At 42.3% G+C, this 14908-nt stretch overlaps 1 protein-coding gene across 7 annotated transcripts in view; it reads right to left on the reverse strand.

Moving 5' to 3' along the window:
- The window catches only part of LOC122405799 (disintegrin and metalloproteinase domain-containing protein 10-like), a 67729-nt gene that overhangs the window by 6262 nt on the left and 46559 nt on the right, over positions 1-14908 (reverse strand). For 6 of the 7 annotated variants that reach the window (XM_043410780.1, XM_043410779.1, XM_043410777.1 and 3 more), the window contains 9 exons: positions 11966-12209; positions 10589-10738; positions 10311-10495; positions 7770-7910; positions 4187-4311; positions 1897-2025; positions 1257-1425; positions 866-1035; positions 444-611 (listed from right to left, as the gene is read on the reverse strand). In XM_043410780.1, the coding sequence (XP_043266715.1) occupies positions 444-611; positions 866-1035; positions 1257-1425; positions 1897-2025; positions 4187-4311; positions 7770-7910; positions 10311-10495; positions 10589-10738; positions 11966-12209 (1481 nt within the window). The remainder of the gene's footprint in view (positions 1-443; positions 612-865; positions 1036-1256; positions 1426-1896; positions 2026-4186; positions 4312-7769; positions 7911-10310; positions 10496-10588; positions 10739-11965; positions 12210-14908) is intronic. The other variant, XM_043410781.1, reaches the window with a different exon arrangement.

Genomic DNA, 14908 nt, shown 5'->3' on the forward strand with positions numbered 1-14908 from the left:
AATTTTAAGGATTGGAAATCACAAGAGTGTCAATTTCGTCTACACTTTTGCCTAAACTTTGATACACATAATTATGCAAATACAAAGGGGATAAAATAGGGTCTCACAAGCCGTAGTTTCATAACCCGAGTATATAAAGTGCGGATGATAAATGAACTTTGGTTGTTTGGTACTTTACTCTTGTTTGCCAACACGCAAGGCCGTCTCGCCGGTGTTTGCGTACAATATATCTATGGATCACGATATTTACATGTAAAGTGCACGTGTTGTATACTGATGGGTATTGTAACTACGGTAGTTCATCATCCTTTTTCTCTTCTGATAAAACAAATCTCCATTATCCCTTTCGTTAAAGTCTCTTTTCCTGTTTTATCGTTAAACTTTTTTAGCTCACATTGGGACGTCACTAATTTTTATCGATCCTGAAAAAGCGGCGTGCTCACCCCCATGAAGCACACGAGCTCTTGGTTGCATATAGTTTTGTTGGGTTTGTTGATCGATGGTGGACAATAGGGTGCTCTACCGTCACAGAAACTGGCGTCTCTGCAGCCATTGTCGTCCCTGCATTTGTCCCCGAATCTGAGCTTGCATTCGGTCGTACAACAGGGACCCTGTTTGTGAAGACAAAAAAGGAAGGTTCGGTTATCAGGCAGCGTGGCATTTCGCCGAGGACAACCGAACATTTGTGTTAAACGATCGATCCCTCATTGACAAATCGTGTGATCTTTGTGAATACACTTTGTGAGTTTGATCGATTATTCAATGAATCTTGCAATCTGTGAGATTGGAGATTTGTCACAAATGAAGAGTTCTCCTGCATAAGAATACACTTGGCAGTAACAATGTTCCTCGTTAAACTACGTACCTGACTCGGACTGCAAATTGAACCCGGTGTCAAAGTGCAAGGTGTTTCCTCAGCAGGTGGATAACGACGTTGAGGGAAGCAACACGAGTCACGACAATCTTCTCCCCATCCGCAATCACACTCCTCTCCTTCTTCGACGACGCCATTTCCGCAGAGGGAAGCTTGAGGCTCTGTTTTTATGAGCATGCGACCAGCACAAAGTGAAACAAGAAGGCAACAAACAATCGCTTTGAGTATGAAGTTCGGTCAACGCAATCCAGACGTGATAAAAACGAATAATCTTTTTTCTCGGGAGCCAATGGAATTGAGGGGAGGCAATGGAACGAGCCAAGGTCAGCCACACTCTTTGGCGTTTTTCTTAAGCTATTCGATCGTCTTGAATCCAACTCACCGGTGAAGCAGCCTTTCGGAGATCGAGCTTTGGTATTGAGAACAGGATTTATGGAGTTGAGGCTGCAGGGACTGAATCTGTTGTTGTTTCTCTTGTCCCCGCTGGTCGCACGTGCGAACATGATGAAGTTACCATTTTCACCACCCGGAGTGCACTGTTCTGGATCGTGCTGCATTCGAAAAAAAGGAAAATAATGAAAACACTTTCTCGAACGAGTTAAAAAAAAAAAAGTTTTCTGAGTAAAACCGAGACTCTGCTATGCGAGTATTCATGAACAGAAAAGCCCGCGGTCGAGCGATCATCCGAATCAATTTTAGAGGGAAACGCGTCGTCGCATCGCGGCAATGTACAAAAAAAATTTTGTCAATTTTTTTTCCTCTCGGGTATTCGCGCGAACTTGGGAGCCTCGTGTATTGTATCTTGATATATATCCACCTCGATGATCAAACTCAAACGAAAAAATGGAACATTTCCGTTGAATTTCGGCGAGGATCGAGGAGTAGTAACAAAAGCTCGATAAACGGAACCTTTGAATCGTGAGGATCGATGAAAAATATTTGAAAAATAGTGAATTGAATGTCGAGATTTCCGTTGTCACAGTTGGATAGTAATTTAGGAATCTTCAATCGGTGATACTCACAGGTGAACCGAAATTGTGTCCAATCTCATGTGCGAGAGTGACGTGTGAGACAGCAGGGGGCACGTGTTTTCCATAATTGAGAAGTGTCACGATTCCGGTATTGAGGGACTTCATGCTGCCACGGTAGTGCTGGAAAACACGAAATTACACGAGCGGTTGAACATATCAGCAAATAAGCGCAGCAGGGGAAGGTAAAAAAAATGGAACGTCGATTCGAAGTCTCGTGGCGAACGCCATGCGAGAATCGTGAGGCCAAAAAGCGTTGGGTGCTTAACGATAAAACGGGAAAAAAATCCTTCGAAATTCGTCAACGAGGGTACAGGAAAGCGTGGAAAACAGGGTTTCGGGACTGGCGATATATTTGAGGAAGTTTTTATCGAAGAAAAAGCGCGTAAACCGCGAGCTAGTCCGATCAGCGGAATGTTGGTAGGTTTGAAAGCTTTTTTAATACGGATAAACATCGCACACGAGCCAATAATCGTGGGCACGTTCATGTTTCGTTTATACACGTGTATATATAATATAAAAAATAGACGAGAAGATTATGTACGGAGCGGAGGCAAAGAGTGTATATCCATTTATTTTAAAAGCTCGACGAGAGCAGCGAGGAAATTACTTGCCATCCTCGGGATTGCTACGATCCCGACGGCAGCGTAACGATTCCTTCTTCCCCTTGGCAATCCCCTTCCCAGCCCCTCGCGCCGTGTGTTCATCGGGGTGAACGCGTTCGACCCTCATTCGCGTTGGATCGATCGAAAACGCGAATTCAATTATCCAAATGGACTCAGGCCGGGCGTAAACTTCGTTAGGGCACTCGCGATTCGAGTACTCCAGAACGAGCTCAGCACAACAGAGCAAAACGTGACTTTACTCTAGTTTTAAATGTGTGTATGTACGCCGCTCCGCATATACATACGTATTATCTCTCCTTCCTGTATATACCTTCCTCTGTCCGCGTCAAACTTTAATTCCGCGCAAACCTGACCATTTTTTATTGCTCCACGCCATTTTTTTATTACTTCGTTTGAGAGGTAAAAGAAATAAGAGGCGAACGCTTAATTGAATCGAGCGTTGCAGTTTATTCGATTTTTCAATGGGAATTTCATTTTCGAAACATTTCGCTACATCCGCGTGCGAGCACAGGCTGCAAAGAGGAACGAGGCCGGGTGAAAAAACTAACCGATACAGTTTGTTGGGCCATCGGTCTAGTGACGTTTGGAAAACAAGATGAAGCGATAAAGAAATCAGCGGGAAGGCTTTTTTACTGCTTTTGCTCAAACACAAAAAGTAGAAATTTCCTGAAAAAGGCTCATTCGAATCTTCGGGTTGGTGCGCATTCCATCGAATCGTACTACGAATTTTAGTGCTTCGACCTACATTCGGGACGCGAAACCATAAACTTTTATTTCAAACATTTTTTCCCGCACAAAGCATATTTCGAGAAATATTTGAGGCGTTAAGAGGCATCGGCCCGGCTCAGTGTACACACGAACTACGCCCGAATTTATTTACGATCAATATTTAATATCCTGGCAACATTCTTTGGCAACGTTGTGTGCAATTTTTTGCGCCTTCACCGGAGCGTCACTGCATGCCCTCTCCCGCTGGGCTTTTTCGCGTAACGCGTGCTGAATCCGAGGAAAAAACTATCACGATGCACTCGATTCCACACACACTCCCGCAACACGGGAGCGCGGAGCGCGCTGCAAACGAATATGTTTTGCCGGATGACATTTTTCGCCAGGACAGCTTTTTCCAAATTCCATGCGCCAGTTTCTTTCGCTTGGAATATTCATTCGAACTCGAGAGCGTAATTGATAGTGAACCGGGGGGGAGAAAACGGCGGTAGGAAAGTTTAAAAACTTTGTAACAATGCAAAGTACCGTATCACTCTTGGGAGCCGCTCTCTTTCTTGGGGAATTTATGAAATATATCACATCAAGAGACGCGCCGGCAGCTCAACATCGAGTATGAAAACGATAAAAAGAAATAGCCGGAGTGAGCTTAAGCACGCCCGCACTTTTCCTTTCCTCGATGCGAGCTTTTTCCACTTATTTTTCATTTTCACGAGCTTTTCACGCCAAAACGAATTTCGAAAGAATTATTCGTGCACACGAATCCTTGTTTTCATGTCTATTGTCACACTTATTTGAGTATAAATAAAAACCGAGCAGCCTCCGCCGGTCGAATATTCCCTCTGAGCACTCGGCATGAAAAAGGCTGCTGCGTCTCTGGACTTGATAAAATATCAAATACATTCTTATCGAAGTATATAAACGCTTTGACTCACCCCATTTTTTTCGCAGACACCACCGGCGTTTTTGAGATCCCCGGTCCAGGCGAGGCCGAGAGTTCCCATCTCGAAATCCCGATACGTGAACATGTAGGCGAGACAGAAGGCATCGTAATCTTCCTCTGTAAAACGATGGGAAAAGTCGTTTGTAATGATGCATGGAACGGAGTCGAGATAATTCAAAGCGGCAAAGTTACCAAATATAAAGGAAGTTCATTATTCGTTTTCAGCGTACTTTTCATCCTGTTTTCTTTCTCCCTTTCTTTCTCACTTTTTCTCTTCTTTTGTGGCGCACACCGGCCTGTCGACGTTGTACCTCGGAAATTTATCGACTAGATGGATCGATCGTTATCGCAATGCATTACACCTCGTTCCGTCATTCGACCATTAAGAAGAAACTTATGACTCGCTATTTCCGAGACTTAAAATTTATCACGTCAGAATAAAGAAAAAAGCGACCGCAAGAACGCTCTCCGGCTAATGTCCCGTGTTTGAATTGACTCGGAAACATTTTTCATTAGCCGCTCGCTTCTTTTTGCGCGACCCCTTGTCGTCCGAGATTTGTTTAATTAACTCTAATGCTCCAGCATTCTCGAGGCTCGTTAATTCCATGCTAAAAGACCGAGCACGCCGAGTTTTTACCTTTCTATATCTTTATCCTCATTTCTCGCTTTACTACTTTCAGAATTCTCCGAGAATAACGTCTTATTTCAGCTCGCATGAAAATTCTCAACGCATGCGTGACCGAGGGTCATTTACCTGCGAGGAAAAAAATATTATCTCCGTAATTAATTATCCTTCGGTCACGAATTCAGCTATTTGTTACTTTTTCATCCACTGACAATCTTCCGAGAATCACGCGATCTTTCACCGACATTTATTCGCCCTGGCGAATAACTACAGACATAGAGAGCCCTGCGTGATCGTTACAGAAGATATAAATACAATTGTCATTTCTCCGTGCGTTAAAAACCTTTCGTTACACTCGAATTCACGCCCTATTGATAAACTCGGAAATGATTGATGACGCAGGAAAATAATAAAGGAATAAGTTTCTGATTGAATCGTCGACGGTTTTGAGAAGCCTCGCGAACGTCATGCATTTGAGTCGATCGATCATATGCGAGAATGAGAGTTCGAAGGTGACTTATTTACGGGTATTTCGTCACAGGCGATCCTCATTGAAGGATCACCCCTCGCGTATCTGTTCGAAATTCTCCACCGAATTTGCATAACTCTATTGAGAAAATCTGTGATTGAAAAACTTGTACGTATACTACATAAAAATATCTGTGCACGTTTATAAAGCACGCGGGGGGGTGAAAGTTTCGAGCGTATCCATCCCTAGGAAAACGGGGATAGAGAGCTTTCGTCCGAAAGCCGGAAACTTATTCCTTCAGAAAGTTTCATGAGATCGAGAGAGCACGGGATGGAAGGATCGAGGAAACACGGAGTGATGGAGGGAGATTGTATACGGAGAGGGTCTCGACGTTTTGCTGGTTCGAGGGTAGGTCAGCCGTCAATAATGAGAAGTGCGCGCACCCCCTGTACAGCACATCCGAGCAGGAGATGCTTTCTCGTAGGTGCGGGGGTGGTTTGTAACCCCACCCCAGTATTCCAGCATCGCAGCAAAATCGCGAGAGAAATGTGGAAGCTGCAGGAGAACAGGGTGGCCGGAGACGACAGGAAGCGGAAAAAGAGAGGGCGAGGGGGCGGAGAGAATTGGAGCAAAAGGCCGAGTCCGAAACAGCTAGAAGGGGCTCCATTTCGGGTGTACGCGGGTATTCTCATCACGTTCTTAATACAATCCTCCTGTTACCCAAACCTCCCTTCAACTCCTTCGACAATCCCTTCCGTCGGCTGCAAGAACGAGGGAGCCGGCGAGAGGGGACCGGGGCTGCTGAAAACTGAACCCGAAACCTCGAGGAACAAGCAACGCTACGCGAGGATCGCGCGCTCTCGTCCGGGCTCGTGCTTACGTCGGATTATACGGAGATAGAGGGATTCGGGGTGTACACACACAGAGAGAAATAGACGCGAATAAGAAGCTCACCCTGGCAGGAAGGATTTTTGAAGAAACATTGCCGAGTTACTCGACTCGAGTGACGCCGGGAAAAACCCTCGAAAATATGATCCCAGCCGCGAACTCCTACGCAATTAATTAGCTCGCAAGCAAACAAATCAATTAACTAGCTCGCCCTCAAATTTCATTTCGACGTAATTGAGTCCCTGTGATTTAGGATTGCGTCGCTGAGGCGGATTAAACACTCGATTTTACCGACTTCACCGCACTTTTGCCTCGGTTGCCTCAAACCCCTTCGGCTCATTTCGCAAAGTGCGCTCGATTATCGAATTCACCTTCGCCGCACAACGATTACACAGATTTTCAAGATACGGATTGCAAGTCGAGGCAGATTTCCGGCGGAGCACGCGAAAAACATCGTTTTGATGAAAAACAAAACACCACCGAATCGAGGAACCACTGCAGCTGCATCGATATTGCTTAAAGATACGAGATTTTCGGTGTACAGTAATGTTCCGCGCAACGAAAGTGTACGTGGTGGACCGTGTTTTCCTGACATAAATCACGCGGAAAGCCCGGAGTGGTCGGAGCAAGGTGCAACCAGAGTTTATCGAGGTGTCTGGAGAACTTCGATTACCCCTCGTTCTACCAAAACCTCTTTTCCCGTTTGGAAGAAAGTATTCGTAGGAGAGAGCGAGAGAGAGGTGGAAAAAGAGAAAGCAAAGGAGAGACGAGGGGGTAGGAAAATGACGTGCTGGATGGGAAATAGAGGCCGAACTCCCCAATGCCGATATTTCATAGTCGCTGGTACCCGGAAAGCTTTCGGATCATATTCCGAACACATAGCCCGAGAGAAAAGATTCTAAAAGAAAGAATTAAGGAGAGAGGGAGAAGGCGGAAGGAAGAAAAGATGGAATAAAAGTTCGCGGAGGCAAAGATGCGGCCAAAAAGTTTGTGCATTTTGTCATATTCGTTTTCATTTTATTTTTCTCCCTCTTCCTCGCTCGCCCTTTTTAGTTATGCGGTACACCGAGCATTTTACTAAATAATTGGATTTCCGTTAAAAAAAAATGCTTAGCTGTGCTATATTTACATGGCTGGAGAGGAATTTATAATTTTGCAAGACCGGCGAGCAATTGGAACCTCTGTATATATAGCACGATCAGGGAGTATTAGCAAAACGATTTTCATGTACCGGGTGTGCCGCTATCGTCTTATCGAATAAAAAAATATTCTTTCAGCTGCTTAACCATTTTTTAAACCAAATAAATTCATCGATAAAAATCGAAATTTCTTTTGATCCATAAAAGTTGGTGGCTTTTTTAAATCGTAGAGTTTTTTCTCAGAAAAATTTGCCTCGGAGCTCAAATTTTGGTGAATTTTCTATCGACGTTTACGAAAATCTCGAATGCTTCGGACCAGCAACTCGAACAAGCCCTAGCCAACCGTTTTTCTGTACGTGCAAGTGTTATTTTGCTCACCACTCACCCGGTATGCGCCATATTAAGAGTTTAAATCAACGGATAAACAGAGAAGAGAGAGACGACGCGGGCTTACCAGAAAAGAGCTCGAGAAACTTCTCGACTCCGTAGTTGCCAGGGAACCGGTAGTTCGGGTCCCTCAAAGCTTCCCCGCTGTGAACCTTGACCCTTTTTATCATGAAACTGATATTATCGGGTCGTCCGTCTTGATTAAAATCTGCAAGAATATGAACGTAATGAATTAGTGGAAGTGTCAGGACGAGAGCGGCGTTAGCTTTGCTGAAATTTCAACGAGTTATTTTCCCCGTTGGATTGGAAGTGAAAACTGCAAAATCAAATTTACACAACACGAAAACAAAGTCGGATTCCTCAGAAATTAAATGTGAAATCGGAGCTTATGAATTCCGCAATTTTTTCAAGTTCCTCGCTGTGAAAAACTATGACAGAAAATAAAAAATGTATGCGCCGTTGTTTCGCTTCGTTTTGCTTAAAAGGATCTTATTTTATGGGTATCTAAATCGGGTCGATTTTTACTTCCTAATTAGAGATGTTATCACTCTAAATTGATGTCAGAGTACAAGCTATTAATAGAACGGAGATCCATCACTGATTGAACCCAAAATTTCATTCGTCCTTGGCTAAAATACTATAATTTTTTATGTTAAAAACCGCTTTGGAGAACGCAAAGGGAAATGGACTAAGAAAAAAGTGTTAATAAAAAGACAGAAGTGATCCAAGCCAAGAAGAAAGAAAATTCTGAAATAAGCAAATGTCAGGTTATACGAGTGCTTATTACCAATTTCTTTCAATCTTCAACGTAATATATTTTTATTATTATTAGTATTATACTTCATTGTTATTGTGTACTTTTTCATAAACTTCGTAAGAAGCATTCATTCCTTATATGGAAAGATAAACGATTTTTTAAGCATGGTCCCTATACCCCTGTGCATTTTTCTTCATATTTAAACATGTTTGTTTATAAGACGAACCCTCTAAAATTTGATATGCATGTCAGTCGACTACCCATTAACGTGAAAAAATATTAAAAATGATAGTTTTGCAAAGCTATCAACTGATAGATGCAAATTTCCATGATGACACATTTTCACAGGTATTTTTCAAAGAATCATCTGCATTTTTTAACCGATTTTATTGCACCAAGTGTCCCATTTTGTTACTCAACTGATCCTCTACGAATTCACCACGTAGATTTTCCTTTGAACTCATTCCTTCAGAAATAACGAATAAAAAAGTTTTTTCACTTAATGAACAATTAGCTACAACAGTGAAACGATCAAGTTAAAAAAAACAACTACATGGTGGATTCATAGAGGACCGGTTGACGAACAAAATGAGACTTGTTGCAATAAAATCGATCAAAAAATGCAAATTCTTTGAAAAATATCAGTGAAAATGTGTCAGCGTGGAAATTTGCATTTATTATATATAAACTTGGTCTAAAAGCGTTTTGAAAATTTAGCACTCATTTGACTAGCACGCAATACAGGAGTTACCTTAAGAAAATCGTTTCGTTCATTAACTACCACAACAAACGAACCATTTTTTTGGGAATTGAACAAAAAAACGTTCATCCGAGCCAAGTAATACGCTTCCGAGCCCGAAGTAACTTCCAGCTAGATCTTAATTTTATATTTCTTGGTGAAAACCGGGATTACCGGAATTTGGCGCAGGGCCGAACGAAAAAGATCTTTTATCGAATGGACCGAAGGGACGGTCTCGGTCGCTCGGACCTCGGAAACCCAACATTCAGCCAATTAAAAGTTCTCTCTCTCTCTTTCTCTCCTTCTCTCCATGGGTCTAGGAGAACCCTCGTGAATATCCTATTTTATCGGTCAATCGAATCGACCGCCCTCCCGTCCGAGTACATCAACGCAATGGATTCTTCTTTTAAAACATTTTATTTTTCTTCTTTTCTTCCATTTTTTTCGTAACCCTCTCGATAGTCGAATCGGCGCGGGATTCTCGGAGTCTGAGAGTTCTATCGGTCGAATGGAATGCCGGTTCGATAGAGCGCGAAACGACGTTGTGCCCCGGCATCAAGTATCGACTCACCTTTGTCGATGCTCTTTTATTCGCTCTTCATTTTTTTCCTCTTTTACCATTTTCCCGTTTTTACAGCTGCGAAGTGGAGAAAAAGGGCGAAAGCAGGAAACAGAGAGAGAGAGAGAGAGAGAGAGAGAAAGTGTGGGGTAAAAACGAATTCAGCTGGTCGTTAGAAAAATGAAATTAAAAGCCGCGGATAATACCCCTGACGGTTCTGCTTTTCGTTGCAAAATATTTCCTGAAATTTTATTACTCTGCTCGCGCATGTTCGAATTTTTCATTTATGCGGCTTTCCTTTTTATTCTTCTCTTGTTTCCGATTTTAAAAGTAGCATGGTGATGAGAGTCGATCAGCTCGAGCGAATAATTCATTCACGAAAAATACTGAGATCATGAATATTCAAAGAATTATTAGGTCCATGAGGGGGAAAAAAAAAAAGCATTAATTGCTGAGTGAAAGTACGAAAAACTTTGCTTGCTCGCTCGTTAAGGAAGGAAAGAAAAAGGCGAGAAAGTTGAGAGTTTAAGTTGAGGAAAAAAGTTGAACTCACCGGTATGCTTGTAGATCGAATTAACCCTCTGAACGTGCCTCGTCATCACTTCGATGCACGCTTCCTCCGTTCCATACCTCGCAAAAAATTGATGATCCGCTTGTAAATAAAGCATGCACGTTGTTTTACGAGGATCGACCGTTTCTCGCTTGTGCAAATGCCTGACGAATCTTTCCCTGTTGATTCTGTAAACAGGGCGTCCCAGTTGTTTTTCCCTTCCAAAAATACCCTTCCGAAACGAACTTCGTTCTCATTATAACTCATCTTTTTTCACGTACTTAACGACGTACCCTAAACTCTCGTTCTTCTCCGCAGTATCGCTTCTGATTTTCGCCTCTTTCGAGTAAAAACCACCGTGTTTTCGCACCTCGTTGTCCTGCAAACGCTCGTAGAACGGCCCACCAGTTTTGTTCGAGAATTCCCTATCGCTGGAATGACAAAATTATCAAATATCAATAGAATTTTTCAGCCAACGAACCAGCACTCGGTTCATTCTTAATGAGCCGATAAGGGGTCTACGCTAATTAGACGAACAAAAAAAAGACTATTTTTACGACTTTTTTTGACCCGTATAAATCATAAATATGGACAGAAAAAGGGTTAGGTCTGAAAAATACACTCTCAAAATACACAAAAAAAAAATTTTTTAATTTATTTTACTCAGTTTTCGGACAGAAAAATGGAGGAGAATACGGGTCCCAAAGAAAGATGGGTGTGCGCTGTTGATAAAATCTCTGGAATGGATGATCGGAGAAAAAAAAATTATTTTAGATTCAATAGATAAATGGCCATGCGCGTACCATACGATTTTTTATTTTTTAAAAAATGATAAAATAGCCGCCATTTTTCCAAAAACTACGAAAAAGCACGCTTTTTTCATCGTTTTTGCAAAAAAAAAATAGTTCCGATCAAAATTTGAAAAATTCGTGTGATATGCGCTGTAGCTAGAGTCACAAAGAACACGCGGTAAAATTTTGGTAAGTATCGATTGAATAGTTGCGGAGATTTTATCAACGAGCCGTCGAAAAACGTAATTTTAAGAAAAACGCGTTTAAACAAAGGCAGGTACGCGGTAGCGCACTGGGCGGTGCGTATTAGCGCGCTCAGACAGCCTGGTAAACGTCGCTCAAAAGTGCCCTTAGGTTGCTCAGATCTTTATAAAATTTTAGTATCATACTTTTGAATATGCGTATACGCTTGCAAAATGCAATAAAAAAATCGATTTTTTTTGAAAATTCTAATTAGAGTAGACCCCATAAAATGCTGGAGTTAAATTTTCATTGGATACTAGCGAAATTATGTTCACTGGTGTTACAAAAAAATGGTGGATTCTTCTAAGATTGATTCAGGGCTTTACGCACAAAATAATTCATAGAAAAGTTGGCTTGCAACATATTCTCCCGCACGGGAAGATCCGAATCGATAATTTCTTGAATAAATTCCACAGTTTTCATTAAAAATTTAATCGAACGATATCAGCATAATGACACGTCGAAGGTCGTAGAACAAATTGCCGAACATTATCGACACAATCGCTGTCTTTAAGCGTCTCGATTGTCTCGACCGGAGGGAACCGATACGGGGACGACTGGAAATCGATTTTTTTCCATCGTTACACATGGTGTTTTCAGCAACTGTGTCGAGTATGTACTAACCGATAAAAAGAATCTTGAAGAGTTCCCCGATGCAATTCGTGACTGGGGCAACGACGCGGATGGGGCGGTGTCGTTACATCGGAAGCCCTGTACGCTATGGTATGATAAGAGGGCGACGTGTTCTCGTTTCCTTCCAAGTATCGGCTGCTCGGCTCGATGTAGTATTCTTCGAAGCCCGTTGCAACGGTTCCATCGAAAAGGCCATCTTCGGTAATGAGACCCTGTACCACCGCGTTCTCGTCCCCTGAATCCAAATGCACGTTTTCCGATTAACACAAAAGGTGTCTTCAAAATTATTTTCAAATGCAATTTCATTTTCCAACTTATTGTCAGCGCTCTGCGATAAAAAATTTGTTAAATCGCCACCGTTTTTCTTGAATTCTGTTCAGTTGTTGTGCCAACGGAAATGAAATTCGTTAACTCAACAATTTCGTTGAAATTTCGATTATTTTTTCAATAACGAACTTCATCATTTTTTTTTTTTGATTATCGTACAAGAAAATAAATCAATTTTAAGGTGATTCTGACGAGGAATTTCTCCATCGAAGCTCGTTCTTTCAGAAATTCCACGAGCTCCGAAGAATAATTGAGATTAAATTTGAGCTTGGAACGTGATCAAAGTTTTGACTTTGGGACGAGAATTTCGAGCGGCACTTCCGCCTGCTGATACAAGAGAAGCACGAGGCATTTTAAAACAGCTTATTATTGCAGTGACGTTTTATGATTAGCTACTACGAGCTACAAAAAGCTTAATTTTGCCACGCTGCAGTTTTACTTTCCGGTAAGAGGGATGCACGTGCGTACATTCGGAGCGCAGATTTTACCTCGAGGGGACTGTCAAACATTTTATGAATATGTTATTACGTGCTCGGAGACAGTTGTGATGCGCAGCAGCGCGCAAGCGAACGTAAGTGATGAAAGGCATTCCTGTTGCTTGGTGACAGTGACACGAGTATATTGTTCTGAGTCAGGATGGCATTATTACGCCAGGGAAACAGCGTGGCTCCATGTTACTCCGACAAAATGCATAGATGAGAGCCGAGATAGTGATACGAGGGGGGTAAAAAAGAATGCGAAAGGGAGAGACGGAACGAGAGAGCTTCCTGTCGTTATTTCGTTGGGGCACGAAATAAACTTCCCATAAAATGTGCACGGTGTAATTCGGGCCAGGCGATGCGGGACAAATATGCATGAATGTTCGAATTCACACGTCCCGAGAGCTCGCGGAGAAGTGTGTGAAAAAAAACCGATAAACCGAGAAGAAAGGGGAGTGAAAAATCGTCGAAAATTCGTAGGATCGGTTTTACGTTAACGAATGGTGAGTCGACGTCATGGAAGTTAATCAGAGGAAGTTTCATTTCCCATATTACGAGAGGGAGAGAATCGACGAGCCGAAAATTCCTGGAGGACTCTCATTCTCAGCTCACTCATTGCCAACTCGTAGCGTGAGTTGGATCATTTTAATTCAGCGCATCGTCTAGAAGCTAAGGGTATCGGTGGCGCAGTCAGGAAGACGAGTTTAGATGCAACGAGGTGTTCTCGTAACACGGGAGATTGCATCGTATCACTCGTGGAAACTCGCCGGTCAATGACAGCAAGACTGCGACAGAGAGACGGAGGCAGTTGCTGCAGAAGGGGAAAAGTATATCGGAGGCGGGTGCGTCGACGTTGAGAAAATATGGAAGAACTGGTACGAGACGAAGCGAGCTGTGTACAGCAGAATATCTCAGCATTCGATACTTTTTTTACTGCCCGAAAACGTGAGCGGATAAACGAAACGCTGTGAAAGGGGAAACTTCAGTTTGGAGGGAAAAAAGGAACTAGGAAAAACTGATCTTCTCGGTCCATTCTCAAAATGCTGATTAAGGTAGTTCAGTAGCTAAGTCCCGTATAAAAAATCGGCTGCAATTGTCCTGTGTGGACATTATTCGTTGTGAAACATGTTCCAAAAAACATTCAAATCATCGTCAATGAACAGTTAAAAAATCCATGCTTACGATAGTTTACTAAAATTTCATAATTGCTCGTAATTTTGGAATTTTTATATTTCTTCATAGTGACAATCGTGGCTTGTCTCGCACGACAGCGTTGCCGCGTCACGAACTTTGAAATTTACCCGCTCAAATTCTCATACGATTTTTATTACAAGAATCTTTTTCTCAAAAACTTTGATCATGTTTTTTTTCAATTTTTTTTCCGAGATCTAAGTGTTTTTTCAAAATCAAAATCGTAAGAAGCGTTCTCGAGTTATTTCGATACACATTTTTTGTTTGACGATTACCATCCGTTCGGATGGAGAAACCACGGAACTTTAACTTGCAGTATCTGAAAAACTGTCCGGTAGAATTATTATTTTTTTAATCGATTCATCAGTTTGAAAAATGACGGATACTTTTGAACGAAAAAAAGGCTCGCTTTTTTCACAGACTTTGTCATATTCACGGTGCATCGAGAGGGAAGAGAAATGGAAAATAGAGTTTGGAGCTGTACGCGAGGCAGACGATACGTTCGTATTCCGAGGGGTGATTCTTCTGTGGGTGTGGTCGTCGGGTTCGGTGAACGTCTCCGCAAAGACATTACTTTGGAATCCCGTGTGTGCGCGCGATTTATCACTGTTGAGACTTCTTGTATATGACCTTCCGATATTGCGCCTTGGAATAGAAGCAGCCTCGCTCGGTTTCACCACCCTGTCTGAGGAAGGAACAACTGAAAGATAGTGTTCCTTTGTACTCTGTATTTTACGGATCCGCAGACACGCGTGTACCAATACGTCGATGGTAAAATGCTAAAAGGGTGATTTTTTCACCGGATCCTCCCTTTATTCCATCTTCGTTTTTTTTTTCGATTCCTCAGCAGCCGATCAGAGTATTGGATTATTCTTCACAAAATCTTCGACTCATGTTTCCGGGAGGAAAATTCATTCGATCGGAACTCCGATGCTCA

This window comes from Venturia canescens, chromosome 2 (assembly GCF_019457755.1).
Source record: "Venturia canescens isolate UGA chromosome 2, ASM1945775v1, whole genome shotgun sequence".
Classification (NCBI taxonomy): Eukaryota; Metazoa; Arthropoda; class Insecta; order Hymenoptera; family Ichneumonidae; genus Venturia; species Venturia canescens.